The 25,193-nt window shown below is 54.9% G+C and overlaps 3 protein-coding genes across 4 annotated transcripts; 2 read left to right on the forward strand and 1 right to left on the reverse strand.

Annotated features, from left to right (window-relative positions):
• The first annotated feature begins 1,435 nt into the window (after positions 1 to 1,435).
• NRARP (NOTCH regulated ankyrin repeat protein) lies at positions 1,436 to 5,562 on the forward strand. The gene has a single exon (XM_072984577.2). The coding sequence runs from the start codon at positions 2,082 to 2,084 to the stop codon at positions 2,466 to 2,468; it is 387 nt and encodes a 128-aa protein (XP_072840678.2). The 5' UTR covers positions 1,436 to 2,081; the 3' UTR covers positions 2,469 to 5,562.
• A 5,945-nt stretch (positions 5,563 to 11,507) lies between these two features.
• LOC110087433 (protein AMBP) lies at positions 11,508 to 16,400 on the reverse strand. The gene is made up of 10 exons (XM_020809118.3): positions 16,165 to 16,400; positions 15,569 to 15,711; positions 15,114 to 15,190; positions 14,903 to 15,016; positions 14,528 to 14,629; positions 14,290 to 14,327; positions 13,983 to 14,061; positions 13,285 to 13,452; positions 12,699 to 12,863; positions 11,508 to 11,714 (listed from the first exon to the last, which is right to left on the reverse strand). The coding sequence occupies exons 1-10, from the start codon at positions 16,288 to 16,290 to the stop codon at positions 11,680 to 11,682; spliced, it is 1,047 nt and encodes a 348-aa protein (XP_020664777.3). The 5' UTR covers positions 16,291 to 16,400; the 3' UTR covers positions 11,508 to 11,679.
• An 832-nt stretch (positions 16,401 to 17,232) lies between these two features.
• Positions 17,233 to 24,982, forward strand: CCDC183 (coiled-coil domain containing 183). 2 transcript variants are annotated; one of them, XM_072984576.2, is made up of 15 exons: positions 17,233 to 17,456; positions 17,905 to 18,011; positions 18,239 to 18,360; positions 18,845 to 18,922; positions 19,448 to 19,615; positions 20,576 to 20,680; positions 20,861 to 20,983; positions 21,472 to 21,600; positions 21,893 to 21,953; positions 22,157 to 22,257; positions 22,463 to 22,623; positions 22,806 to 22,971; positions 23,372 to 23,500; positions 24,168 to 24,264; positions 24,759 to 24,982. In XM_072984576.2, the coding sequence occupies exons 2-15, from the start codon at positions 17,942 to 17,944 to the stop codon at positions 24,887 to 24,889; spliced, it is 1,641 nt and encodes a 546-aa protein (XP_072840677.2). In that variant the 5' UTR covers positions 17,233 to 17,456; positions 17,905 to 17,941; the 3' UTR covers positions 24,890 to 24,982. The 2 variants fall into 2 exon arrangements, with proteins under 2 accessions (XP_072840677.2, XP_072840676.2); XM_072984575.2 differs by lacking the exon at positions 17,233 to 17,456 and adding an exon at positions 17,636 to 17,781.
• Positions 24,983 to 25,193: the final 211 nt, after the last annotated feature.

The raw sequence follows: 25,193 nt of genomic DNA on the forward strand, positions 1-25,193 counted from the left end.
AAGCTGCGAGTGTTTACTTGTTGACAGAAAAGTGCAGTTAAAAATTTTGGGGGCGGCAAGGGGGGATGTTTCGAAAGGAAAAAAAAATCCCGATAGGAAGATGCAGTGTGTTGCGTGTCAGGGTTTTGCAGCGCTTTGAAAAAAAAAGCACAAGATTAGTCATCAAAACTGAGGGGGGGGCACTTTTGCATTTTATTTTTTTCCAAGGGGAAAAACAGGCCGATGAGAGACCTGTTCTTTGGGAGAGAGGGGAGGATGATGATGGTTTCGAGGGGGAAGCAGCCCACCTCATGGGCTCAAGTGATAGGAAACCAGATTTCGGTTGAATATCAAGGGGGAAAACTTCCTAAGTGTTAGAGCAGTATGACAACCGAACCCATGGCTTCAGGAGGTGGGTGAGCGCTGCCTTGAGCAGGGGGTTGGACTGGATGACCTTTGAGGCCCCTTCCAGCTTCATGGTTCTACCTTGCCTGGCTAGGGAGACCCACAGAGACGCGGCCCCCAAGAGATCCACACCGTCTATCCATCAGACCCCCCCTCTCTCTGGCTTGTCTCTGTGTGGCGGGTCAGGATAAGGCCCCCCTTTTATAAACCCCGGTTCCCCAAAGAAAAGGGGGGCGCCCTATGAATCTGGTTCAGAGGAGGGGGTCCGGCTGATCCGATCCGTTTTGAGCGCCTGGGGGGGGGGGACCCGGCGATCGCCCATTTCCAAAGCCGCCTTCTTCTCTTCCCTTCTCCGCTGGCGCCGGCCTTCGCCTCCCTCTTGCTCTCCCGGTGGCCCCTCGCCGTCGCCCCGCGTCCTTCCTCGCCTTCCGTGCCAAGCCGGAGCGAAGCCGGAGCCGCTCCTCTTTGCCCGGAGCCGGTCGAACCAGAAAGGCGCCGCCGGTTCCCCGTCGCCGCCGCGGCTGCCCTCCAAACCCCTTCCGGCCCTTCGTGGGGGGGGAGAAACGAAGCCGTTCCCAGGCGCGCTTCCTTGAGAGTAAGTTTTCCCAGGAATCCTGTGTGTCGGGGGGTTAAGATCCCTGGGGAGCATCCTTGGGCTTGTCTTCGGCGCACGCCTCGATCCTCAACCGCGTGGACGGTGGGGGGGTGGAATTCCTTGGGAGCAAGCGCCGGGGGGGCTGGATCGGGGCCCAAGCTCTTCTGCCCCCCCCACCGCCCGCCCCTTCTTCTCTCGGCCTGGATCACCACCAGCCAGTCCCGCGACGGGTCTTTTTTTTCCTCTTTTCCCCGCCGGGTCTCCTCGGAAGTCAAAGCCTGGGAAGCGGGGGGGGGGAAAGCGCATGGTCTGCACCCCCCCCCCCGATCCTATCCATTCCGGGCGTCAGTCTCTCGGGGAGGGGGGGTTTCCTGCTTTTCTGCCTCGGATCGGAGCTGGGGGGGGTCCCTGGTGACTCTTCTGCATCCCCGCGGACTCCTTCCGAGGGGGGGTCTCTGGTCGGCCGACCCCCCCTCTCCTCCCTTCCTCCCTCCCTCCTAGGCCCTCCCCCTCCCGCTTGGTCGGCGGCCAATCAGAGGCCTCCCCTCCCCTCCCTCCCCCCCCACCCGGGAGAGGCGGTCCGCGTCACCGGGCCCGGCCATTGTTATGCAAATACCCCCCCCCAAAGAGGCCCGTCTAAAAGGCGCCCCCGGTGGGCCTGGCCGGCTCAGAGCTCCGAGGCCGACCCGGGGACGCAGCGGGCCGAGCGGGGCAGGAGGCGGCCGGGGCGGATCGCGCGGGGTTCCCCCCCACCCCTTCCAAGGAAGCCTTTCTAAAGGCGCACCGGAGGAGAAGGACCAGAGATCGCCCGCCCCGTCGGTGGATCGTCGGTGGATCGTCGGTGGATCGCTCTGCCCGCCTTTCTACCTTTCCTTGCTTGCTTGCTTGCTTGCCCCCCCCCCGGGAGCCGGCCCGCCGGGGGCAGCCCGCCGTGGATGCGCCCGGCCCGGGCTTGCCCGTCGGGGCGCCCTTCTCTCCGCCCGGGGCCCGATCCGCCGCCTCTTGCGCGATCCGGGGCGGCGGTGGGAGGAGTAGGCTCTCCCATGCTCGGAGGCGCGCCGGTGCCTGCCCGGATCCTGAGCCCCCGCCGCGGCGGGCAGCCATGAGCGGCGGCCCGGCGGAGCTCTCCACCTGCCCGGCCCCCCAACCGCCCCCCCCGGCGCCCCCTCCGCCTCCCAGCCAGCGGGTCTTCCAGGAGGCGGTGCGCAAGGGGAACACCCAGGAGCTGCAGTCGCTGCTGCAGAGCATGAGCAGCTGCGAGTTCAACGTCAACTCCTTCGGGCCGGAGGGGCAGACGGCCCTCCACCAGTCGGTCATCGACGGCAATCTCGAACTGGTCAAGCTGCTGGTCAAGTTCGGCGCCGACATCCGGCTGGCCAACCGGGACGGCTGGAGCGCCCTCCACATCGCCGCCTTCGGGGGCCACCAGGACATCGTCCTCTACCTGATCACCAAGGCCAAGTACTCCGCCTCGGGCGGCAGCCGGTGAGGGGGCGGCCACGGACCGCGTGCGCGCAAACGATGGGGCGCCGGAGCCCCCCCGGGGGACAGCGATCCCCCCTCCCTGCCCCGCTGCCTTCGGAGCGGGAGGAGGATCCGGGGGTAGCCCGGCGAGGCTGAAGATGTCCCCCCCTTCCTGACCCGCCGTGTCAAAAGCTGCTGGGAATCCCGACGTCGCCCCCCCCCTTTTTTGCCTTGGGGGGGCTCGGGCGACAGAGACGGAGCCCCAAAAGAGACGCGGGGAGGGTTTCTTCCGTCCCCGGTGCGCCTCGATCCTCCTGTAACACAAAACGACGACCCCCCCATGTCTCCTAGACACCCCCCCGTCCCTTTTCCCCCTCCGGCTGGCTCTTCCATCATCTACCTCGGTTGCGCGCCGTCGCCTCCTCCTCCTCCCCCCCCGCACCCCACCTATGGCCATGGCTTTCTTGCCTCCCCCGATTTTGGGGGGGGCACACGGGAGGCGCCCCCTTATCAAGCACAGGCTCCCTTTCTGGATTTCCTGGTCGGGGAGGGTGCGCTTGCATTTTATTCGCCTTTTTCTCTCTCTTTTTAAAAGCCCGCCTCCTTCAGATTCCTCCTAAACACCAATAGTTCGTGGAAATTTATAGTTTTGAATGGACTGCAAAATTTGGGGTCTCTCCTATTCCTTTTTGGGGACCTGGCTGGTCTATTTTCTCCTCCCCATCCCATAGGTGTAGCCTGGCTCCTGATCGCTCTCTGGGTGGGTGTGCAAGTGGAGGCTTTTTTTTTAGGGGGAGGGGAGAGGGTGAACCGAGCCAAGCCCTTTTCAAAAGTGGAGGGAACGACGACGACAAAAAGGCCGAAAGAGAAGAACCAGCAAAACCTGGGAAAATACTGTATAAAAGTTCTAAGAAAAGAAAAAAAAGAAAGTCACGAGCGCCCCCTGCTGGCACTGGGAAAGAAAGGAAGAAACTGCTGGGGGAAAAAAAAATAAATCAATTTTTTTTAAAATTAACACTCTGCAAAGCCCTTCCCAGGGCCTGAGACATTTTGAAAGAAGAAGGACTTTAAAAAATAAAAAGTGACTGCATGTACCATTTCAATGCTGCTGTATTGCTCTGGGGTGATGCAACCAGACAAAAAACACCTCCATGAACACAGAGAGAATGGCATCCACCTCAAGTCAGTGACTGATTCCCCCACCCCACCCGGACCCCCCCCAAAAAACCCCTATTTTTGTATGCACTAAAGAGATCCCTCTATACTGCCATCTTGCTCGTCTCTCCTCTCCCCCCCCCACCCCTTCCACTCCTTCTCAGATAGCCATTAAACCTTTTTTAAAGAGAATTTTCCACTGTGTTTGGGCTGGGTGTAACTATTTATCTTGTATGTGTGTGCAGATATGTGTATATATATATATATATATATATAGAAATATAGATATATATTTGTGAATCAGGCTTTTTGTTTGAAGGGAATTTTGAGTGCTTTGGAAATACAGTGGCAGGTGGGTGGACATGGAATTATGCTTTGGGGGGTTGTATTTTCTGCGTGTGATTCTGCCAGAAACCCCCCCCCCTTTGCACTGACTTATTCTGCTTTCTCTTCAGAAACCTGCCACCCCCAGAACCAATACTGTAATTTCACTCGCCAATCGTGTGTGTGTGTGTGTGTGTGTGAAACCCACCTTTCTCGTGAATGAGGGCTTTGGGTTCAAGATTCTCCATTAAGGAGAATCTGTCCTGCTGTTTTCCCCTTGTTTTATAGAGTTGCACATAATGTTTCTGGTTCCCCCCCCCCATCTTGTTTCTTTGAAATGGATTTGCCACAATAAAATGTCATAACATTTATGACATGTTTATTCATTTTTTAAAAAAGTTGTTGTTGTTTTTTAAAAAAAAGAGTAGCTTGTATTGAGGAATCTCAAGATTTGGGGTCGTTTGTAGGATAAAAGGTCTTGGTTTCGAACCCAGTTTTCTAAAGGAAAGGGAAAAGAAATAACCTCTTGGGAGCGTTTGTAAAGATGTTAACACATATTTATATTTTTGTATATATGAATATATATATATATAAATATGAGAAAAATCTGCCTTTGGAGACTGTGAAACTGTGTTGAGGGGGGAGTGAAATGGACTGTAGCGTGATCCTTTTTTTTTTTTTTTTTGCTTCCAGCCTTTTCTTCCCTTTTAACAAACTGGGGGGGGGGGTCTTTCCCTCACCTCCAGTTCCTTAAAGCTCCACCCCAATCCCACTGGGCTGGGACTTCTTGTGTTGAGCATGGAGGAAGGGGATTTATTGCTCAAAATGGATAAATTTGTGGGTACAGAGGGAGGGCTCCCCGCCTCCTGTTTTGCCCGGCCTTATTAATTTCTTCCTACCCTGGAAGCAGGTTTACTCTGGAGTAAGCCCCACCGATGCCCATGGAGCTTGCACTTTTCCGCCAGGGTGCTTTTGATTCCAAACCTTGAAGGCATAGGATTTAAAATACTTCTCTTTTTTTCTTCTATGCAACCCCTCCAAACCTTTTAAGAATGCTTTCTCCCTCTCTTCCCATCCTGAAAAAGAAAATTGGGTTTTTTTCCCCCCTCCCTCCTTATTGTTTGGCTGGGAAATTTGGGTTCCAAAATGGACACTCACTTCCTCCCTCTCTCTCTTTTTAAATTAAAAAGAGAGGGAGGCCATGAATGAGCCTTATTTTTGCCTATCATCTTGGCAGCCTCTCTTTTTAATTCTGAAAGATGTGGTTTCCTCGAATTGTCAAGTGTTAAGTGAAACAAAACAAAAAAAAGGTAAATAAACGGATCGCCCCTGAGAGGAATTTATCTCTGTACTGTACGTGATGGTTGAATGTGGCTTTCCCTGTTCCCTCCTAGATGGCAAATACCTTCTTTTTTTAATTATGTTAATTAAGTTGTTAAGAACGTTAGGCTTATATTGAAGCTGTTTGTGGGTCACTCTATGATCACGTTTTAACTGGATTTTTGGAGAAAAAAAAAAGAAGCAGGTGTACAGGACGGCGTATTCTGAAGTGTTACGATAGCATTGCATAGTCCCGGGTGAGAAATTTATAAATAAATGTTTTCACTTATCTTTTTATAAAAAAAAAACAAAAAGCAAAAGAGTCTCTTTGTCACTGCTATGTTTACTTTCTTTTCCCCCATCTAAAGCTCCTGATGCCCAATGTTAGCTACAGAAAACACATGGAGGACCTCCTTCCGATTTAAACGTGCCAAAAAAAACACACCACAAAAAAAACCCCAAATGCTGCTTCGTTTGCGTTTTGAAGCTCATGACAAGCCTCAAAAGTGAGTCCCAGAAGGTTCTTCCATGTGGGTTCCCCCCCCCCCAAAAAAATGCTATGGGGTCCGGGATGGTTTCTCACCTTTCGGTGTGAATTTTCTGGCACGTCCTGGAATGGAATAGGCGAGCCGTTAGCTCTCCCAAATGTGCCTTTTTCCAGTGATGGGGCTCCCCTAAAAATTTGCCGTTGTGTCCAGAAAGCTAACTTTCCCAAACTTTTGAGAGGGCCTCGTGGGAAAAGGGAACATGCTCTTCTCCCCCCCCCTCCCCCGTTCTCAGCATCCTCAGGATGAATGGAAGGCCACTCGGGAAGATCCTGCTCTTCATGGCGGTGGTTCCCAACCCCATCCAAAGGAAAAATCCCTCTCCTTTTTCAGGACAACCACCTCCCGGCTGATTTTCTTGCGATTGGGGGGGGGGGGAGAACTTTTCTGAGCATGGATTCTCATTCCTCCCTAAGAAGCGGCCCCCCCGTGTATATGGTTTATGGGAGGCTTGGACCTACGTTGTGGGACATTTTTCGTTTTAGAGCTCTATCTTGTGGCATATAATTGTGGAGCAGACAGACAAAAAGAAAATCCTGCGTCGGCCCCGGGTTGTCCGGCGACACCATGTTTTTGCCAAGAAATCGCCCCAATGATTGCCCCTCGGAGCTTCCGCTGCACCGCTGAAAAGCTTATGGCCAGGGAGGACCCTCTTTCATCATCCTTTCCTTACCAGGGGGATTGGAAAGGGGAGCCTGGCTTTTATGAACAATGGGCCCCCTGCTTCTCCATTTGGAAGTGAGAGAGAGAGGGAGAGAGAGAGAGAGAGAATTATTTGTGGAAACTGACCCCAGCACAAAGAAAGAAAGAAAGAAAGAAAGAAAGAAAGAAAGAAAGAAAGAAAGAAAGAAAGAAAGAAAGAAAGAAAGAAAGAAAGAAAGAAAGAAAGAAAGAAAAAGTTACTTCTTCCCCTGCTTCCCATAAACTCACTGTAAGAACTGATCACTATAAAATGTTAGACACAGTGCTATTTGTCAATAATCACAGTCATCACCCTCAATGTGTCCCGCCAGCATCTCTCTGTCTGTCTGTCTGTCTAGGCCAGCTTTCTGGCTACCCCTTGAAAGGGGACACAGAAGCTTTCGCTTCTCCAGCCAAAGATTCACCCGCGCGGGGAAGAAACCACTTCGAAAGGGAGTCACAGAATATTCACAAACACTCCCGACTGGAGCGTCCTGCGTTCTAGCTGAACGGCCTCCTTCCGCATGTAAGGGTATTCTAGATTTTTGGCTGGAAAGAGAAGGGAAAAAATAATAATAATCCAAAACTCATGGAAGATCTAGCTTTTCATCCTGTGCCAATGGAGATCGGAGACACCAGGTGACCCTCGCCCGTTTTGCCTCTTGGTGATGTTTGGGTCATTTCTCGTCCCCAGCTTGCCCAGTTTTTCTGCCCTAGAGATGCACGCCCGGATGCCTCTTTGGCATCGCCCCTCGTTTTCCGCAGCTCCCGGCCGGCCGCTTGACCGAAATCCACAAATTAATCTATTAAGTGTTTCCTCTGATGGCCTCTAGGTTCTTGTTTACGCAGCTGACTCCGGAACAGGGAGACTGGACACCTCTCATTGCTGAGCCGGCCGCAGCGGCAAGGAATTCTCTCCCCGAATAACTGCTTGGAAATGTAAGAAAAGAAGAGCTGGAATCGGGAATCGCCGACCCGCCTCTCTCCTTTGGACTTTGCCTGTTCTGTGAAGTTCCTTCTTCTCTCTCTCTCTTTTTTTTAAATTGCAGAGTTTTGGGGAAGGGCTTCCCCAAATTTAAATCAAGGCGCACCAGCGCTCACTCTTCCCTGAGATGGAAGGAAGGGTAAGAACCGTTTTGCCTAGGTTGCCCAAATGATATCATCACTAGCCACTATTCTGTAGGTCTCACTTTTGGCGCCGGGCAGATTTCACAGCGTCAGGCGTGGGGGGGGGCACGTATCTGTCCTGCCACAGTTCTGTGTTGTCCTGAGTTCATATCCCAAAGAGAGTCTCTCCCCAGGAAAGGAGGAATCTATCTGCCTCTGGAACCTCTCCAATCCCACACTACAAGTGGTACCCATCATCTGTGGCCGGCTTTCAATTTGCCCTTCGCCCGTGGCGAGCGTGGATCGCCTCCAGGCGAACAGGGAAGGAAGGTTAGGCAAAAAGCATTGCCCAGGCCTGACGAGGATCTAATCTTGATTCAGCTTCTCTCTCGTTGCAGTCTCTGCCATACGGGGCCAAAGCACCGGCCTACCTTCAAGGGCTATTGTCAGGATGCTTGAGCTAATAAACACGAAGCTACGTCATGAAAGAGGGAGCGGGCGCCTTCCAGACCCAGTTTCTCAGCCACTGATCCTGTAAGGCTACCCTCTTGGCCGTCTTGACTGCTCTCCGAGGATCCGGCAGGCTGTTCTCCCTGGGAGGAGAGGGGCCATCCCTCGGCCTGCTAGTATACACTTTGTGATCAGGGTGTCTTTCATGGAGGGCAGTCCTCCTTTGGGTTGTCTCCAGGCCAGCCCTGATCGAAACCCCCAGAAGCAGGGAAGGAGATTGTAGGTGGGGGGGATGTTGCTTGTTACACACCCCCATGAGCCAAGCCCCCACTGCAGACTCAGCCCCCATTTGCACATCTGGCCTGGGCAAAGCACAACCCCCCCAGACCAGAGGTGATGTTGCCCCCCCCATTTCTAAACCACAACGTGCATTTTTACGCCAATGGGTGTCCCTTTGTATCCTCCCCCCCCCGACCTGCTAGCAGCCCCCCCCCTCCGCACACCCTCCTTTGTAAGTGTGGTGAAGAAAGATCGCCTTTTGGTTTCGGTTCCAGACACTCCTGCGGCCGCCAGCCCCCCCATACTCTCCTTCCTTCCGTCTGCTTTTCTGCCCCCCACCCACCGAGGTAGACCCCCCCACCCGTTCGCCCCCCTACCCCATTGAGGGCTCCCTCTTCTTTCATTCCAAACCCGCCTTGACATCTTTCCAGCCTCTCCTTCTCCTTCCCATTCACAGCCTTTGCCCCCCCACATTCCCGAAAAGGGGGGGGGGGGAGAGAGAAGGCTATTCTCTCTTCCTCCTGGCTATTCATTCCCAGGACGCCTCTGTGGGGCGCCCCCCCACCTCTTCAACACCCCCCCTCGGTCCCCCATCACAAGAAGCAGCTGGTATGCTAATGAATGCCAGGCCAAAAAAAAAGGGGGGGACAGGCAGGAGGGGGGAGGGAGAAAAAGAAAGGGGGGGCCCTCTGCCCTCCACATGCTAAAGAAACCCATGCCAGCAGTCATAGGGCCAAACAAAGAGGGAAGCCCCCCCTTGCCTCCCCCCCCAAATCCCACTACCTTTTCACATTCAAATCCATTAAACAGCGGCCAAAGGAAAGCCCCCCCCCCCTTGTATTCATAGTGTTGCATTAAAAGGGAGAAAAGGAAGGGGGGGGATCCCTTCGGGCCCCATCCCACCCACACTCCTCTCTCTCTCTCCAGCCGGCTCGTCCAGAGGCTGGCTTTGCTCAACCCACAGAGGGTGGCCACCCGGCAGCCCAAGACACAACGCACAACCACGACACAACGCACAACCACGACACAACGCACAACCACGACACCAGGCGCGCAACCACCGGGGTGGAATTCGGGGCACAAAGAGAAAATACGGAAAGTCCTGGAGAAACGCAGATGCCCAACGTCCGTCCCACTGGACCACTGAATGCCATCCTTGGCCACGAGCCGTGGCTTCCCCCCTCCCCTTTCCCGTGTTTCCACAGACTCAGAAAGGTGATTTCCCCCCCTCTCTTTTCTCATAGGCCTACAAGGGTCTCTCTCGGTGGCTTCAGAAGAGGTGGGCCATAAAGCCGGCAAGCTTCCTGGTGCCACAGGACCCTTCTTCAAAGGTGGAGCTGAATGTCAGAGGCTTCCCCACATCAGTGGAGGGTGAGCGGCTTGGGGGTCCTTGAACCCGCCTCCCTTGATCAGACTCAGAGGGGACACCCCTTCCAGGAGAGAGGACCCCTAAGGAAGTCCATCCAGCATCACATATGGGGCTGGGGGGGCAGGTCCGGCTTGCCCCCCCCAGCCCCCCATTTGTGCCCATCTGTATTCTGCACATCTTTCCCCCCCCACAGCGCCCTGTTCATCCCCCCTCCCTGGCCCCCATTCAGCCCCACGCCTGCCCCCCCACAGCACTGCCGAGGGGAGGCTCTCTCTTTTCCAGGAAAAAAAGCCTGGGGTGGGGTGGGGATGGGGGGCACAAAGAGGGCCAGGGAGAAGGAGGGGGGACTGTGCGGTCCCTGGCGGGCGGAGATGCCACTCAACCCCGGGCTGAAAGGGGCCCATTCAGCCTGCCCAGCCACACAGAAAATCGGAGGGGGGGGTCACTGAGCTCCTTGGCCGGCTGGGGCTCCTCTATGGCTTTATTCTTTTTAATTGCTGCAGGAGCCCCCAGCCCCCCCCCCCCGATATCGGGAGAGGGGAGGCTCTGAGCTGCTGTGATGATGGAGGAGGAGGAGAGGGACCCCCCTTTCCTGTGCAGAGGGGTTCCTCTGACCCCCCCCTTGGGTTAACCCACGCTTGATCACACACCCCCCAGGGGCACTCAAACACTCCCTCTTCTCCGAGGACCAAAGCCAGGGAGGGAGGCAGGCTCCGGGGCTAAAGGCAGCCTCTTTGAGGACTAGTAACTTGTTGGCCAGGCAGGCAGCAAAAAGGCAGGCTGGTTTGTGCCCGTAGGTTTCCAGGTTCATCAGCCGCCCCGCCGCGGCTCATGGGCTGCTCAGAGGCGTCTTAATGCACCCCCATGAAAAAAAAAATAAGCCGATCTCGGAGGAGGGGGGGGAACGTGGCCCTTCTTGGACTACAAGTCCCAGCATCCGCCAGCCAGCATAGGAAAGGAGAGCCACCAACCCCCGTCTGGAGGCACAGAACTAGTTTCTCGGTACAGACCTTGGAAAAAGCATTTTTGGGGGGGGGGGGGAATCAGTCCCGGGAATATTAAGGGGGGGGGGAAATTCCTTTTTAACCCCTTCGGTGCCAGAGTGAAACCCAGGAAGACAACCGCGAAAAAGGCTTTGCCTGGAATCCGGGGGGGGGGGGGATAGGGCACCAGCCTCACCCCCCCCCCACTCTGGGGCATCTACCCACCAGCCCCACGAGGCGCCCCGGGAGAGGCTGCGTGGTCCAGGGGTTAGAGCCCCAGGGGAGCCTTGACACGCGCCCCCCCCCCCTCCGAACCAAACTTTCTTTATGGGGTTGTGTATGAGGATAAAGCGGAGCGGGGGGAGAGACTTGAAGAAGGCCTTCAGCCCAGGGGAGCAAAACTCGAAATTAGAAAAGATACCCTATAAAAGAGAAAAATAAATAAATGTGCAAGGCAGCTACGGACGCAGAGGGGCTGTCGCTTCTGAACCGGCCTTGTGATGCTTAAGCGCGTGTGGTGCTGACTGGGCCCCTAGATTCAGATCCCAACCTTCCGAAGAGACCTCAATACCTGGTCTCTGGCGCCCCCTGATGGTGGGAATCCGCCAGGGAACTTTTTCGGCCGGTCACGCTTTCGGTCGGTTCGTGTGAATGCCCCATACCTGGGCAATGAGGATATCCGTGTATTTCTCCCTCTCCTTTTCCCCCCTTCTTCCACTTTCCCGGTTTTAATTTGTTAATTAGTATGCTTATTATTAGCATTTTTAGCACGCAGTAACAGAAAGAAAAACCAAGGGGGAGACGAGGGACCCCCTTGGCAAACGCAGCAAGCAATGCAGACCCACAAAAAACACATTGGAAATGTATTTATTTATTTATTTCCACCCTCAAATCTCTCATGGTGTGGAAATGAGAGCCACAACCTCCTGCAGTTTCTAGATTTGTCCTTCTCTAGGTTTGTTTTTGCCGGAGGGGGTGTGTGACGGGGCCAAAACAGCAGCTTCTGGCCCTTGCAAGGCTGCCTCACTGTGATCCCAGCTGGAGGAACTCATCATCCCCTAGAGGGAGAAGGAACAAAAAAAAAAAGGTGGGTTCATCGTGGTGAGGATCGGAAGGGGCAAGCGGTCTGGCTGGTTTCTCCGAGGGCTGGAAACCAGTTTTGCTGGCTCCGGCTCTCCCTTGGCCTGTTGTGACTGGGGGGGGGGAATTTGCCCACAGCCCCATATCCCGCTGGGGCGCAGAGCACAGGGGGCGCAGAGGCCTGGCTCAGCCAGCACTGCGGAGAGCTACCTGTATTTTTCTGCGTATAAGACGCTCCCCCACTTTTCTAATCCAAACTTAAGAAATCTAAGTGGGGCTTAGCAAGTGTAGGGGGAAAGGGATCAAAGTGTTGCAGGATCGCTTTGATCCCTGCTTTTCCCTCCACTTGTTTTTGTTCTCTCCTCAGCTTACTTCCCTGTATAAGACCCTCAATTTTTAGTCTAAAGATTTTAGACAAAAGTATAGTCTCATACATGGAAAAATACATACTCTTTCAGCCCATTGCTCCCAAAACTGGGGATTTGGGGAGAAGTAGTCATTGACCCTCTCAAACTTTGGCACAGACTGGTGTTTCGATGGCCCCCAGTAGAAATTTCAGAAGCCGCGTGGGGGCCTGGCTAGTATTTCTACTGGCTTATGAGGTACGTTTTCGGTTCCCACCAGCTGCCTGGCTCCAAGTGCCCTTGCCTGAAACCTGGAGGGTCAAAGAGCATCTGGGTATAGGGAGGGGTAGCCAAAGCTCAAATGGGTTGCAAAATCTGCCTCCGGCCCTGTGAACTGCGATTCGTGGTACATAAACAGAGCCTCTGTTTCCAGTGGCAGTCTATCCCAGAACCAAGAACATTTCTGTTTTACTGTAACTCCCAGGATCCAGCCATTAAAATGATCCTCCAGCTTGTCGAGGATCCTGTATGTAATTAAGCAGGTGGCCTTCTTTCTATCCGCCCCCCAGTATCAACCTCCCTCCGTCCTGTCCCGGGTGAAAGGGGAAAGGGCCGTACCGTCGGGGAGGACACCGCAGTATTCCTTGCACTCCTTCTCCAGGTAGAACTTGTTCGCGTTGCCCCCGCAGCCGTTGAAGGTGACGCACTTGCCCTGCTGGGCGTCAAAGGCCCAGAATTCGGCTTTGCAGGGGCCCCCGGGGACGATGGGGAGGCGGCAGGCGGCTGCAAGGGACAGAGCAGGAGAGGAATTGCCCTGATTATTTTTTTAAGGCGGTTTTCATGTGCCCCTTTCAGAACCTTTTGAGTGCTTTCTGGATGCCCTTTTGAGCCGGTGGCTTAAGAACTTTCCAACGTGTGTTGCTCAAGGTGTTCTTTTAAGGCCCTTTTAAACCGAGAAATTGCAAGCTTGCTGAATGGCAGCAACGAAGGGGCAACGGAACCAACGGCTAGAAGTTTAAAACAGCGGCCAACCCCAGAGCGATCCATGAGCGAGAAGGTGTTCAAAGTTTCGGGGGACGGACCCCACAGTGAACCTTGGCTACAGTCAACCGGTGCTTCTGTCTGGCGTGGACAGGGACAGGGGTCGGCCCGGTAAACCTGGCCGACGGGGACGCTGAAGGGGCCACGCTCCGCCGGCACTTACCCTCCGTCCTGCACGTCTGAAGGCACTCCCTCTCCGAGGCAAAGTTGTTGCTGGAGCCGAGGCACCCGCCGTAGACGAAGCCCTGGCACATCTGGGAGGATGTGTTGTAGAAATACCGGATGATCATCCCCAAGCAGGGGCCCGGGTGCATGGGGACCCGGCAGTCGTCTGGGGGAGACAAGGGCCAGGGAGGGGCCCGTCAGCAACGGGCTCCCCTCTTGAGGGCCTCGGGGCCCACTCCCTTTCCCCTCCCGCTCCAAATGCACCCCAAAAGGGTCTCAGCCAAATCTTGCCCCTGCAATCTTTGAAATGTCTTTCAAAGACATGGGGGGGGGGAACACACACACGCTGACATGATCCTCAAGGGGCTGTCCGTCACCTATGAGAAGTTGCTTTTCTGGACCCTCCCCCGTCGGCGTGGCCAGCTGGGGGACGATGGGAGTTAAAGATTTAAAAAGTCAGCTTCTTTAAACTCTGTATTGAACGGCACACAATGGGTGACGAGGCCACTTTATGGTCACGTCTGCCCCGTTGAGACCCACGTCTGCCCCTCCCGAGTCTGAGAAGGAGAAAAGGGCCCTGTTGGCAGCGGCTGGGGGATGATGGGGGTTGTAGTCCTAGAAGGCACCCGTCTGGCCAAGGAGTTGCCACCCTTGCTGCTGATCTTGTAACAGAAAGAGAGAGAGAGTGAAACCCACCTTCTTTTTTGCCCCCCAAGGTTTGCAAGGCGCCGTCAGCAGACCCTTCCTCCTCTGAAAACGCGGCCCTCCGAAGCCTCTGGCGGAAAAAGAGAGGCACATGGTTAGGGAATGGTTTCACGGCCACAATAAACCCCGTGCCCCTTTGGTCTTTTTTCCCCCTGGGGATGCACGCTGACAATCCAGGACGGAGGCAAATAGGTCCTGGGTGGGCCGGGGCTCACCTGGGGCGTGACCCCTGCCCCCACGCAGGACAAGCCCCCCCCAGGGCTTCTGTGACCCGAAAAAGAGCCCCTTCCCAACCTACCTGTGGTTCGGATTCGGTCTCCGGGGGAACGCATTCCCCTAAAGAGAGAGAGGGGCAGGGTTGAGGGGGTGGCCGGAGAAGAGGTCACAGGAAGGCAGGGGAGAGGAGGGGGTCCCCAACTGAACCCAGCCTCTAAAGGGGCGAGGAAGGGAAGCCATTGAGGGAGCCCCTTCCCCTCTCACCTAAGAGACAACCTGTCCCCCTCCACCACCCTAATTCATTAGCCCCCCCCATTTGCCTGTATTAATCAGGAGGAAAATGGAGTCCTCAGGAATCCCGAGGTCCAGAGCGAACTGCCGGAACTCAGCCACGAGGTCTTCCCGCAGCGCCGGAGTCCGTCCTAGGAAGAAGGACCAGGGAGAGGATGCTCGTCAGGATGTCTTATCCCACCCCCCAGCCGATGACGGCCATGATTTCTCCCGGGGGTCCCCACGCCATTTCGATCAATGCTCCCAAACAAAATCAACCGATCCTTTTTTCTATCACAAAGCGGAGGGCCGGCCATCCCCGGTTCCAAGAGGACCCGGCCTCCAAAGCTGGGCCATGAAAGGCACCTCTGCCTCGGTGCAAAGCGCCACGCAGAAGCCCACCCACCCCGGGGGGGTCCGCGTACCGTAAAGTTTGGCCGTGGTGGTGAATCCGTGGCTGCTGTTTTTCTTCATCACGACAAAAGCGTATTCGTCGTAGTCGGTGCGAACCACGAAGTTTTCGACGTTCGCCTTCCACTCTAGGGCGAAAGACGAAAGGGGGAGTTGGGGGACAGACCAAACCTCACGATTTGATGGGGAAATGCAGGTCTGGGAACCCTCTTTTTGAAAACCTACTGGAGTTGTAGTAGGTGACTTTCCCCGGGGTGCTGGTCTTCTGATAATCGGCGGTAACCCGGCTACAGAGCCCTTGCCTGCAAGGAGAGAGAGAGAGAGAGAGGATGAGTGGGTGGCTAGGCAGCGGTGGCTCGCATGGAGGTCTGTCATTCTTCCAACTTTAGACATTTTTGCTCTTCCCCAAATACCAACCTCTCGGGGATTATGGGTGCTGTAATTCTGGCCAGGGCAGGAGGGAGGAAGGCTAGTCAGAAAACAGCCGATCCTTGGTCTGATCTGGCCGTGGGGCTCCGCCAAGCTGCCAAAAGACCGTGGCAGCTAGGAATGGAGCCTCCAGATGAAGGGGCAGTCTACCCCTCAGAGTACCAGGTCACTGCCGAGGGCTGTTTCAAAAAGACATACACCCAAACACATGCTGTTTCGGGGCTTTTGAGAGAGAGAGAGAGACAGCCCACCTGAGCCTGGTGGAGGTTAAGCTGATCTCCTCGGGCGTCTTGCCGGGACCCACCACCGTCGTCCCCATCGTGAAGCGCTCCTTGTGCTGCTTCATCCAGCGACAGGTGGTGCCGAGCGCCACCCCGTACCATTTCCCATAGAACTAGAAAAGCAAGGGAAGGGTCAGAAGCAACCTGTCTTTTAAAACAAGCCGACCATTCCCTTTCCAAGTACAGCTTCCTCCCCGTCCGTGTCTCTGTGTGTGGTTTTAAAACATCCCGTTCCTTGTTCTAATATCTTGCAACTAATTCCACGCCATTCCGCTTTATCGGTCGCTTGGATTTATTTGCGCCCGGCGGTGGAACCAGCATCCTCCGGCCCTCAAGGAACATGGCGTAGACTTGATCTGCTCAAGCCCCCTCTTTGCCCCATGAGTAGCGCACGGGGAGGCGATGCCCTGGGATTACAACTCCCAGAATCCCCCTGGTCAGCCGGGAGGGGATTCTGGGTGTCGCAGTCCGAAATCCCTTAAACCCCCCCCCCAAAAAAGATCTGTCCTCAGGGATCTCCCTTGCCCTTACACAATAGGACAACCCTAACCCCCCAAGCCCTGTACCCGCGCCTCGTCGAAGTTTTCCTGGATGGGGATGATGCCGGCCCCAGTGGCTGCCAGGGGGTTCCCTCCGGCTGGGGCGAAGAAGGCAAGGGTGGCGGAGCCGAGGAGAAGCATCTGGACCCTCATGACTGCCTCTGGGGTTCGTCCCTCTCTTTCTGTCTCTCTTTCTGTGCTTGGCTACTGAGGGGTCTGCCCCAGTGGTTAGAAGTACAAAGGTTGTCGTCCTGCTGTTTTTGATGGTGAAGCAATCCAGACTTTGGTCCTTTTTAGGCCCTGGGCAGGGTGAATGTCCTTGGGATGGGTGGGAGGTCCCCCATTGCTTCTGCCAGTTAGGGAAGCCAGGTGTTTCAAGCTGCAGAGAGAAGGGCCCAGGGGGGCGCGGAACGGGAAGGAGCCCCTCAGCCCCCTCTCCCAGTCCCATGCCCCCACCTGCTCAGGCACCCCAACCCCAAAACCATTTCAATCTGTGGCTCAAGGACTGAGATTCTGAAAGGAATCACTCGGCTCTACATTATAGACAGCCTGTTGTTAGAAGACAGGCTTCCTTGAGTGCTGATGTTGTGTGATTGTCGCAGCCTAAGCTGTTCCCGCCGGTAATTTGGAAGCGAGTGGATGGCTTTTTCGGCTGCAACACCGTCATCTTCTTCTCTTGTGAGCCTGATATCCCAGCACCAAAAGTGGCCTCCATCAGACATCACTAGGGCTCAAATCAGATTTCAGATCAAATGACGGCTCAGTTGTATGATGTCTCGAGTCCTGGAGGTTTATCTCTCTGGTTGGGCCCAAGGGAGGGAGGGAAGGCCCTATAAGGAAAAAAGACCCACTTCCAGAAAGCCGCCCATCACTACCGCCAACACACACACACACAGAGCCCCAGTGTGATCTTTGCCTATTTGCAAGCTGCTTCCAAGCTGGGGTGAGCAACCTCAAAACCCTTGATATTTCCGGCCACTTCCTCCTGTTTGCTTTAGTTAATGATTGTTTGGGGGGTGCAAACGGTGGGAGAAAGAGAGAGAAAAAGGAAGGGGACATGGCCTTCGTCCCATAAAGTCTGTATTCGAAATCCTGAAGTCTCCTTGGTTGCCCCACAAAAACAGCCCCCACCAGACCAAGGGGAAGGGGGCCGCGATCTTTACGGGACACCCTCAAAGCCTGGGAGGGGGCCTTTGGGGTGGGTGTGTTGACCCCAGACTGTTCTGCTGCTTGGATCCCCTTTTAGCTCTCTGGGTCCATGGTCGAAAAAGATAACCCAGCCCCGCAAGGCTTGGGTTCCAAACCTGCCTTTCTTTCAGGTAGGGTAGAGAGCTGCACTTTGCGCATGCTCAGAGAAGACCTCTGGTGTGTGTGGGGGGACTGGGAGGAGGGTGGGCCTCCCTTGAACTCACCGCCTGCCCCCACGGCCGTCCCTCCTTCTCCTGACATGGAAGGATCTCTTTGAGGGAAGGGGGGGTCCTGCCTGTACGTCCGAGCCGCCCCCCCTGGGCGGGAGAAGGCACCGGGCGAGGGGCCAGGTGGCCGGTTCTAGGTGGCCATTCCGATCAGAACAAGGACCCAGTTCTAAGACCCCGACCTCCGCGAGGTGTCACAATGGCCTGTGTGATGTCACAGTGCCGTGATGTAGGGCTTCCCCCCCACTCACTCCAAGGGCTAGATTCTGCTGGAGCCAAAAGAGCACAAGGACTGTGTGTGTGTGCGTGTGTGTGTATCACTTTCACGTTTTCCTCCCTCTTTCTCACGCAGGTTTCCCGTCCGGACGTCAACCCGACTTTCTGCCGCCATGAAGTTCCACAGGAAAAAAGACATCAAGGATCAGATCCGGGAACTGCGGGCCATCATCCGCCTCCAAGGTAACCCCTCTGGTGTTGTGATCAAATGCATTTCATAAAAAAAGACAGGGTGAGAAATTTGGGGTGGCGGGAGGGGTGGAGCTGGCCGGTCAGGTCAAAGATGCTCCCTGGCCCAGGATTTGTCCTTCCGGCGATCACAAGCCGTTCACCTCGGAGCATTCATTTCTAAACCCCATACATTCCCTCTCTCTCCCCCACCCTACCCCACACCCGCCCCTCTGTTGCAGAACAAGCCAGGCTGCTTTTTGCCGACGGCATCAAGGAGACGGTCACCAAGAACAGGGAGCAGATCCGGTTTATGCGGGGGGCCCTGCGGGAAGAGGTGCACGAGCTGGACCTTTCGCTGAAGGTAAGGGTGGGGTGGGCCCTTTGGGGGCCTGGATCTGGCCCTCCTCGGCTTCCTGGCGGGGGGGGTGGCCTTCCTCCCCACCCGAAACTTTCTGGCCGCATCCTGCTGGTTCGAGTTCCCCCTTTAAAAAAAAGAGAGATGTTCTGGCATGTTGGGCCTGCAGAGACAGAAAAGGGATGCGAGATTCCTTTTGGGTTCAGGAGGTTTCACGACTCACAAGTCATGGCCTGCTGGGGGGGGGGAGAGACACCTCCCCAGAACTGGGTTCAACGGGACAAGAGAGAGAATCTGAGTCAAGGAGGGCCTCCCCCCAAAAAAAACTCAACCGTAGGCTTGATTTGGGTGGACCCAGAATCAGCACCATGGAGAGCAGGGAGACACACACCCCCAGTGCCCTGAACGGCCCTCTTTGGTGGTCTCAAGAGCTTTTTTCTCTCTTCCTCCCTCTCTCTTCCTCTCTCTGTGTCTCCCGTCTTCTTTGCAGTATGACCACGTCTCCATCAACAGGGCCTGCCGGGACAGGAGATACCTCAGAACCACTATGTCCGAGTACTCCATGGAGGTAACGGCGAGCAAAGCTCTGCAACTCCCCGAGAGGTTGCCTGCCGTGGGATGTCTTAGAACGGCAAGGGCTGGAAGGGGACCCTGTAAGGTCATGGAGTCCAGCCCCCGCTAAGGAGGCCCAGTGCGGGCAGAGACCTAAGCCACCAAGCTATCTTGAGTGACCTCCTGGTCCTTCTAGACCCGTGTGGGCAGCTGTGGCTCTCCAAGTTTTAAGGTATGGTACCGTCCTAGCTTGAGCTGGCGGTCTGTCCGGCAAGTCACGCCCAAGGCTGAACCTGCTTAGCTTGTGAAATCAGGACGACGATCCAAAGTTAAAGCCAAAAAACAAAAACGTTCCAGTTTGTGGAACTCCTTGCCACATGAAACAAGAAGGGCTGCTGGCTTGAACAGCTTTCAGAGGGTTAGACAAATGTACGCCTGGTCCTTGGGGAGAACAGGGCAAAGGAAAGCCACATTGAGGTGCCACGGACTTATTGGGGGACCCACGGCTGCCCACCTCTGGTCACCTCCCTCCTTCCTCCAGCAAGCTCGGGAGCTGCTCAGCAGCTACGTCTTTGACCGGATGAACGCCCACAACGTCTTGCTGTACGAAGTGAAGCGGCGGGGGAAACGCCTGGAAGATCTCCAGCTGAGGCTGCAGCAGCTGATCGATCTGGAAACAGCGGATCCCAGGGTTCAAGCCCAGCTGCAGGTGAACCCTGGGCTTTGGGAGGTGCCTTTAATGGGCAGGATTATCTCTGGAAATGCATTTGTTTCATTAAATGCATTCCTGTCTTTCTTCTCTGGTCTGGGGTCCCTGGGAAATACATTTAGGGTGTCTGGGAAATACATTTAGGGTGTCTGGGAAATGCATTTAGGGTCCCTGGGAAATACATTTAGGGTGTCTGGGAAATGTATTTAGGGTCCCTGGGAAATACATTTAGGGTGTCTGGGAAATACATTTAGGGTGTCTGGGAAATGCATTTAGGGTGTCTGGGAAATGCATTTAGGGTCCCTGGGAAATGCATTTAGGGTGTCTGGGAAATGCATTTAGGGTCCCTGGGAAATGCATTTAGGGTCCCTGGGAAATGCATTTAGGGTCCCTGGGAAATGCATTTAGGGTCCCTGGGAAATACATTTAGGGTCCCTGGGAAATGCATTTAGGGTGTCTGGGAAATATATTTAGGGTGTCTGGGAAATACATTTAGGGTGTCTGGGAAATGCATTTAGGGTGTCTGGGAAATACGTTAGGAGTTCCTGGGAAATGTATTTGTCCCACCAAATTGTCATCTTTGCTCCCTTGCCACGAGGTGCCTCGGCCGCTCAGACGGCGGCCTCCCTCTCAGCCCTGGCACCGGGGCACAAGAGTGTGAAAGGGAGAGATTAAAATGCCAAAAACCTCTGACCCACAAAAGTCACATGAGACTGCCCTCCTCTCTCTCGGGCTGGTCTACCTTGCAGATGATTGTAAAGCCCAAGGAAGGGAAGGAGCTTTTAATGGTGGATGGGGTTGTACGCACCTTCTTTCAAGCATCCCCAGAAAGGCAGTTTGTGCAGAAAGGGGCCCCTCTTTGGGCGGTGAATGGATGCAAAGACCCCCCTGGCATATGATTCCCCCCCCCCCGAGTCGCGCTTGCCCTAGTTTGGGGGCCTGTTTTTTGACGCCCCGCAGATCATCCGTCAGCTGGAGAACGACATTGAGAAGATGCACGTGAAGATCAGGACGGCTGAAAAAAACAGGTCCCTGTACCTGAGGATGATGGATGTGCTGAGAGACGTGAGTGGCAGCCTGGAGAGGAGGGGGCGTTTCAGGACCCCAGGGGATGATGGGAGGCAGATCCTCGTGGGTGAGGCGCAAACCCCCCCTTTGCCAGCGAGGTTCCACATTGTCTTCCTCGGTTGAAGTTGCCCAAACGTTTCTCCGCCTCGGTCTGCCCGTCTGCCCCGTCTCTGCCAGGAATTGGCTCATCTCCCTTTCGCCCTGGACGACCTGGAGCGCCGGGTGGCCGTCTACCAGGTGGAGCTGAAGGGGATGAATCTCATGACTGTGGATATGGTGGAAGCGATGGAGGCCGCCAAGGTGAGAGGGCGAGGATCCTGACGCTTTTGCACAGAGATGCCAACGGACGACTTTCCTTCGCGGGGCTTGTTATGGTCTAGCAGCGGCGGAGAGGGGCTGGCCGCGCGTTCTTAGACGGAAGCAGAGAAAGGTGTAAACCCCTTTGCACCACCAAAATGCCAGGGAGCCCCTTCTGGTCTGGGTTGGGTGGAGGTCCCTGGGAAAGGCAGGGGTCGCCTCGAAAGGGCATATTCTCAGCCCGTGGATCGCCCTTCCGTCTGTTTCTCCTCCAGCGCTTGGCGAGGTCCTTTTAAGGAACCCGCACGGGGTGGATTTCACGGCGTGCGTTTGCTTCAGACCAAGAGAGGACCCCCCGGGTGCCTGTAAAGTTGGGCCGAACAAGTTTCCTGCTGAGGAAACCTGGAGGGTCAAGCGGGAAACAAAACTGGTGGGGAGATGCGTTCTCTACTCCCACCCACCCACCGTCATGCCTTGTGATGGTCTTCCAGGGAGACATGGTGGCCACCGAACGGGACTTAATTGTAGAGAAGAGAAACAGGGAAAATATGCTGAGCAGCCAGAAGAAGCAGATAGAACGGATCCGGACGAAGGACACCAGCGAGAAATACCGGAAGATGGTGAGTTTCAGGTCCGGCGTCGGGGGAACGCAGCCAGGATTCAGGATGTGACCTTGTTTTAACTTGATTGCCTCCCGGCCGGAGAGAGAGAGAAAGAAAAGGATGTGGGTGGGTATAAGTCCATTGAAATCACAAGCAGAACAACACCCTAATCATGCCTTCTTGACCAAGTTTGTGGGCCACACAGAGGTGAGTTTGATTAGCTCGGTGAAGCCTCCATGTTTAGGGGCAGTGTACCTCCGTGGCTCCCCCAGCCTCTCTGTGACTCCCGCCCCCTCCCTTTTCTCCCCAGCAAGCTCGTCGAGACATGAACCTGGACTTCCCCACCCTGATGGGCCACGAAGGAGCAAGAGGTAGAGATGCTGGATGAAAGGAAGAGAATCGGGACCACCATCCAGTCCCGGTCGTGAGCGCTCGGATCAGGAGTCCCGCTTGCTTGTCTTTGGGCTGCCCCGCGTGCGACCTCCTGCGCAGGAGTGGGAAATGCGTGCATGGAGGGGCGGGAAAGGGGCCAGAGGGTCCTGATCCCCTCCTCTTGCTTTCCTCCCACCCTCAGGGACAAAACTGGAGCGCTCAAAAGCTCAGATCGAGTATCAGGGCTTAGTGACTTCCGAGGTGGAAAAGGTCAAATCTGCCGTCCAGTGCTCCCACCTCTGGGTATGGTCGTTCTAGGCTTCTTCGGCTACCTTGGCCCGGATCCAGCCCCATCTTGGAAGGGAATTCCCTTTATTGTTGTTTTTTTTTGGGGGGGGGCGCTCCCAGAATGGTGGGAAAGGACACCTAAAATAGCCCTTCCTTTTGCCCCCCCGCTCCACCGGATCTCCTTGGGTTGGGTGCAGGCCCCTCTGTCTTCCCTCTCCAGGACATCGCCGGGAGGTTCATGGCGCAGAAGAAATCCGAGGAGAACCTCCAGCAGCAAATTGCGGAGTCGGAGAAGAAGCGCCGAGCGCTGAAGGACCAGCTGAAGGAGCTGGAGCTGGTGAGAGCCGAGCTGAAATTCCACCAGACCCCCAGTTTCCTGAGGTAACTCCTCCCGGCGTGGGTCTCTGGGGCCGTGGATGCTCATGGGGAGGGTGGTTCCTGGACATGGATCTTTACCCCTCCCTCTTGTCTCCTTCCGTGCGAGCGGATCTCGGGAAGTCCTTCTGTCCACCCCACCCTGCAAAAATCCCAAGCCGGGTATGGTGCCCCTTCTCAATTCCCAGTTTGAGGAAACTGAGGGAGGATTTGCAGAGAAACCTAGCCGAGGAGGAGGAGAGGCTCCAGCGCGTCCAGTCTCAGGCGTCCAAGAACCAGGAGCTGCTCCTCCGTTTCGAGAACGGGGTGGACAACCTCATGCTGAGGCTGTGCGGCATCCAGGTGCCCGGCCAGGTAAGCCGCGCTGTGGGCGAGACGTCCTTCCCGCCCGACCTTCGGGTCCGCTGAGGGTGGAACAGAAGATCCTCCTCTGTGGGTGGCGGGACAGGTGGCTGTCGGGGAAAGAAGCCCAAGCTGTCCCCTCAAAGGTTTCCGTCACCCAACGCAGCCCCTCACAGAGGGGTCTCCCTGTTATATCTCTGTAGGCTTGAGCGTCACGGACTTTTCTCCCTTTGCTGAGCGATGGGCAGTGAACCCTGCCTTCCCCAATCTGAACCGTTTCATCCCATTTCTCCTATTGCAACTTTATAGTTTAATTGCAGATCACTGCAATTCCAGATCACTGCAGCTTAAAAGCCCCGCACCCAAATTTTGGGTTTCCGACCCTGGACATCATCTTTCTTTTGGGTCTCAGGAGGAGGACTTTGAAGAGGGCAGGGATGTGTTTGAGAAGCTGCAGTTCTGCGAAGCCAAGCTCCTGCACCTGGTTCAAAAGATGTCCAACCTGCCCTCCTATGACTTCAGCCAAGAAGAGACCAACGAGGTGAGTAGACGTGCCGGCCCTCTCCGGAGGTCGATCCGTGCACAGAAGAGGGCAGGTGGATTTCTGGGTAGGTTTTTTTTGCAAAAATCAACAGGCGAGGCACCTCGGTGGGCCAGTTTCCAATTCCCTACAAGGTGGGAGAAAAAGACAACACTTGCAATGAAAGGGCACGTATTTATTCTGCAGGATAAAGGAGGACACAAAAGAACGCTGAGCGCTCATATAACGTAGATCAGAAAAGAGCAAAATGCACCCCTATTTATCAGGGCTTTTTAGGGGAACCCCATTAGCCTTCCCTTCCTCACTCACCCCGATCTTTACTGTGTGCATCCATTTCCCCCTTAGGACAGTACACTTAAATTTGTAAGACATGCCTTTAAATTCCTATAATTAATCCCAGTTTTGCTAGGCGCCAGGAGGGAGGGAGGGAGGGCCATCCCAGAGCATTGCTGTCTCCTCTCAGCCCCACAGATCTTATCCAGAGGTTTCATCCCCCATCTCAGCCCTATTTGCACGTCAAGCTTTTCATACCAGGGCGGAGGGGGACGATTTCCGAGCACCCCCTCAAAGCCGATAAAGCGATGAGGGCGTGGAAGTGGGCTTGACTCTCTGCCACCCGTGGGGTCACAAGCGCAGTTCAGCTCTAACCCGTCTCTGATCTGTCCAGGATTTTGTACATGTGAGGAATTTCCTAGAGGCAAGTACGAGAAACGAACGGGAGAACCTTAGGATTGTTTTCGAGGACGATGAAGAGGATGTGAGAGGTATGTAAGCCTCCTCAGGTGGATCCGCACATTCTTTGCTGTTGGAGAAACAACAGAATCGATTCTCAATCAAGTGTGTTTATATAAAATATCTTTGCCCTGCCTTTGTTTCTTGATCCCAAGGAACCCTGGAAATGGCAATTCTGCAGCTGTCTTCAAACTTGGGGTTTTCTAGAGGCACTGGACTACAATTCCCATCACCCCCAAGGGCCACACTAGCTGGGGTTGATGGATACTGTAGTCTGCCATGTCTGGAGCCAGGAAAAGAGAAGAGCATCCCATATTTCTTCTCAATAGGCCCAGAGGCTTTTTTTCGGGTGTTTTCCCAATTATAATCCCTGAGTCTTGTTTGAATGGAAAGACGGGCTCCAAGTGAAGAGGCTTTTCCTCACCTCCTGCTCCGGCTTCAGGCGTGCTTGCCTGCTCGCCTGTTTCCCCTGTCGCGTTCGAGTCTGCCTGTTTCCCTCACGAAATGTCTTCCTTCGCTTCCTCAGAGGCCTTCAATTTCGCCGACATCGACCACAGCTACGTGCCCAACCGGGAGGAGATTATGAAGCAGGGGGTGAAGCTGATCGAGGACAAGACCAAAGTCTCCAAGAAGAAGCAAAGGGGCTCCAAGAAATGAGGCCTCCTGTTGTCATGTGTTCTTTCTTTTTTAATCGTGCCAAAACAAACCTCCCCCAAATGCAAATATTTTTAATATAAATGAATAAAAATAGGTGGGCGGCTCTGTTCCATTTCTTTCAGTTCACCATCTGTGGCTCCCTGAGCGATTAGCTGTACCCGAAACACCCGCCTACCATTGTCTTAATATGGAGAGAGAGATTTTTAAGATTGTGCTCCCAGCCCACTTTATTTTCATGCTAAGCTCCACGGCTGGTTCAGCAAGGAGAGGAAGCTGGCAAAAGGAAGGACTTTAAAAAAAAAAC

The sequence above is a fragment of the Pogona vitticeps genome, chromosome ZW-PAR, assembly GCF_051106095.1.
Source record: "Pogona vitticeps strain Pit_001003342236 chromosome ZW-PAR, PviZW2.1, whole genome shotgun sequence".
NCBI classification, from domain to species: domain Eukaryota; kingdom Metazoa; phylum Chordata; class Lepidosauria; order Squamata; family Agamidae; genus Pogona; species Pogona vitticeps.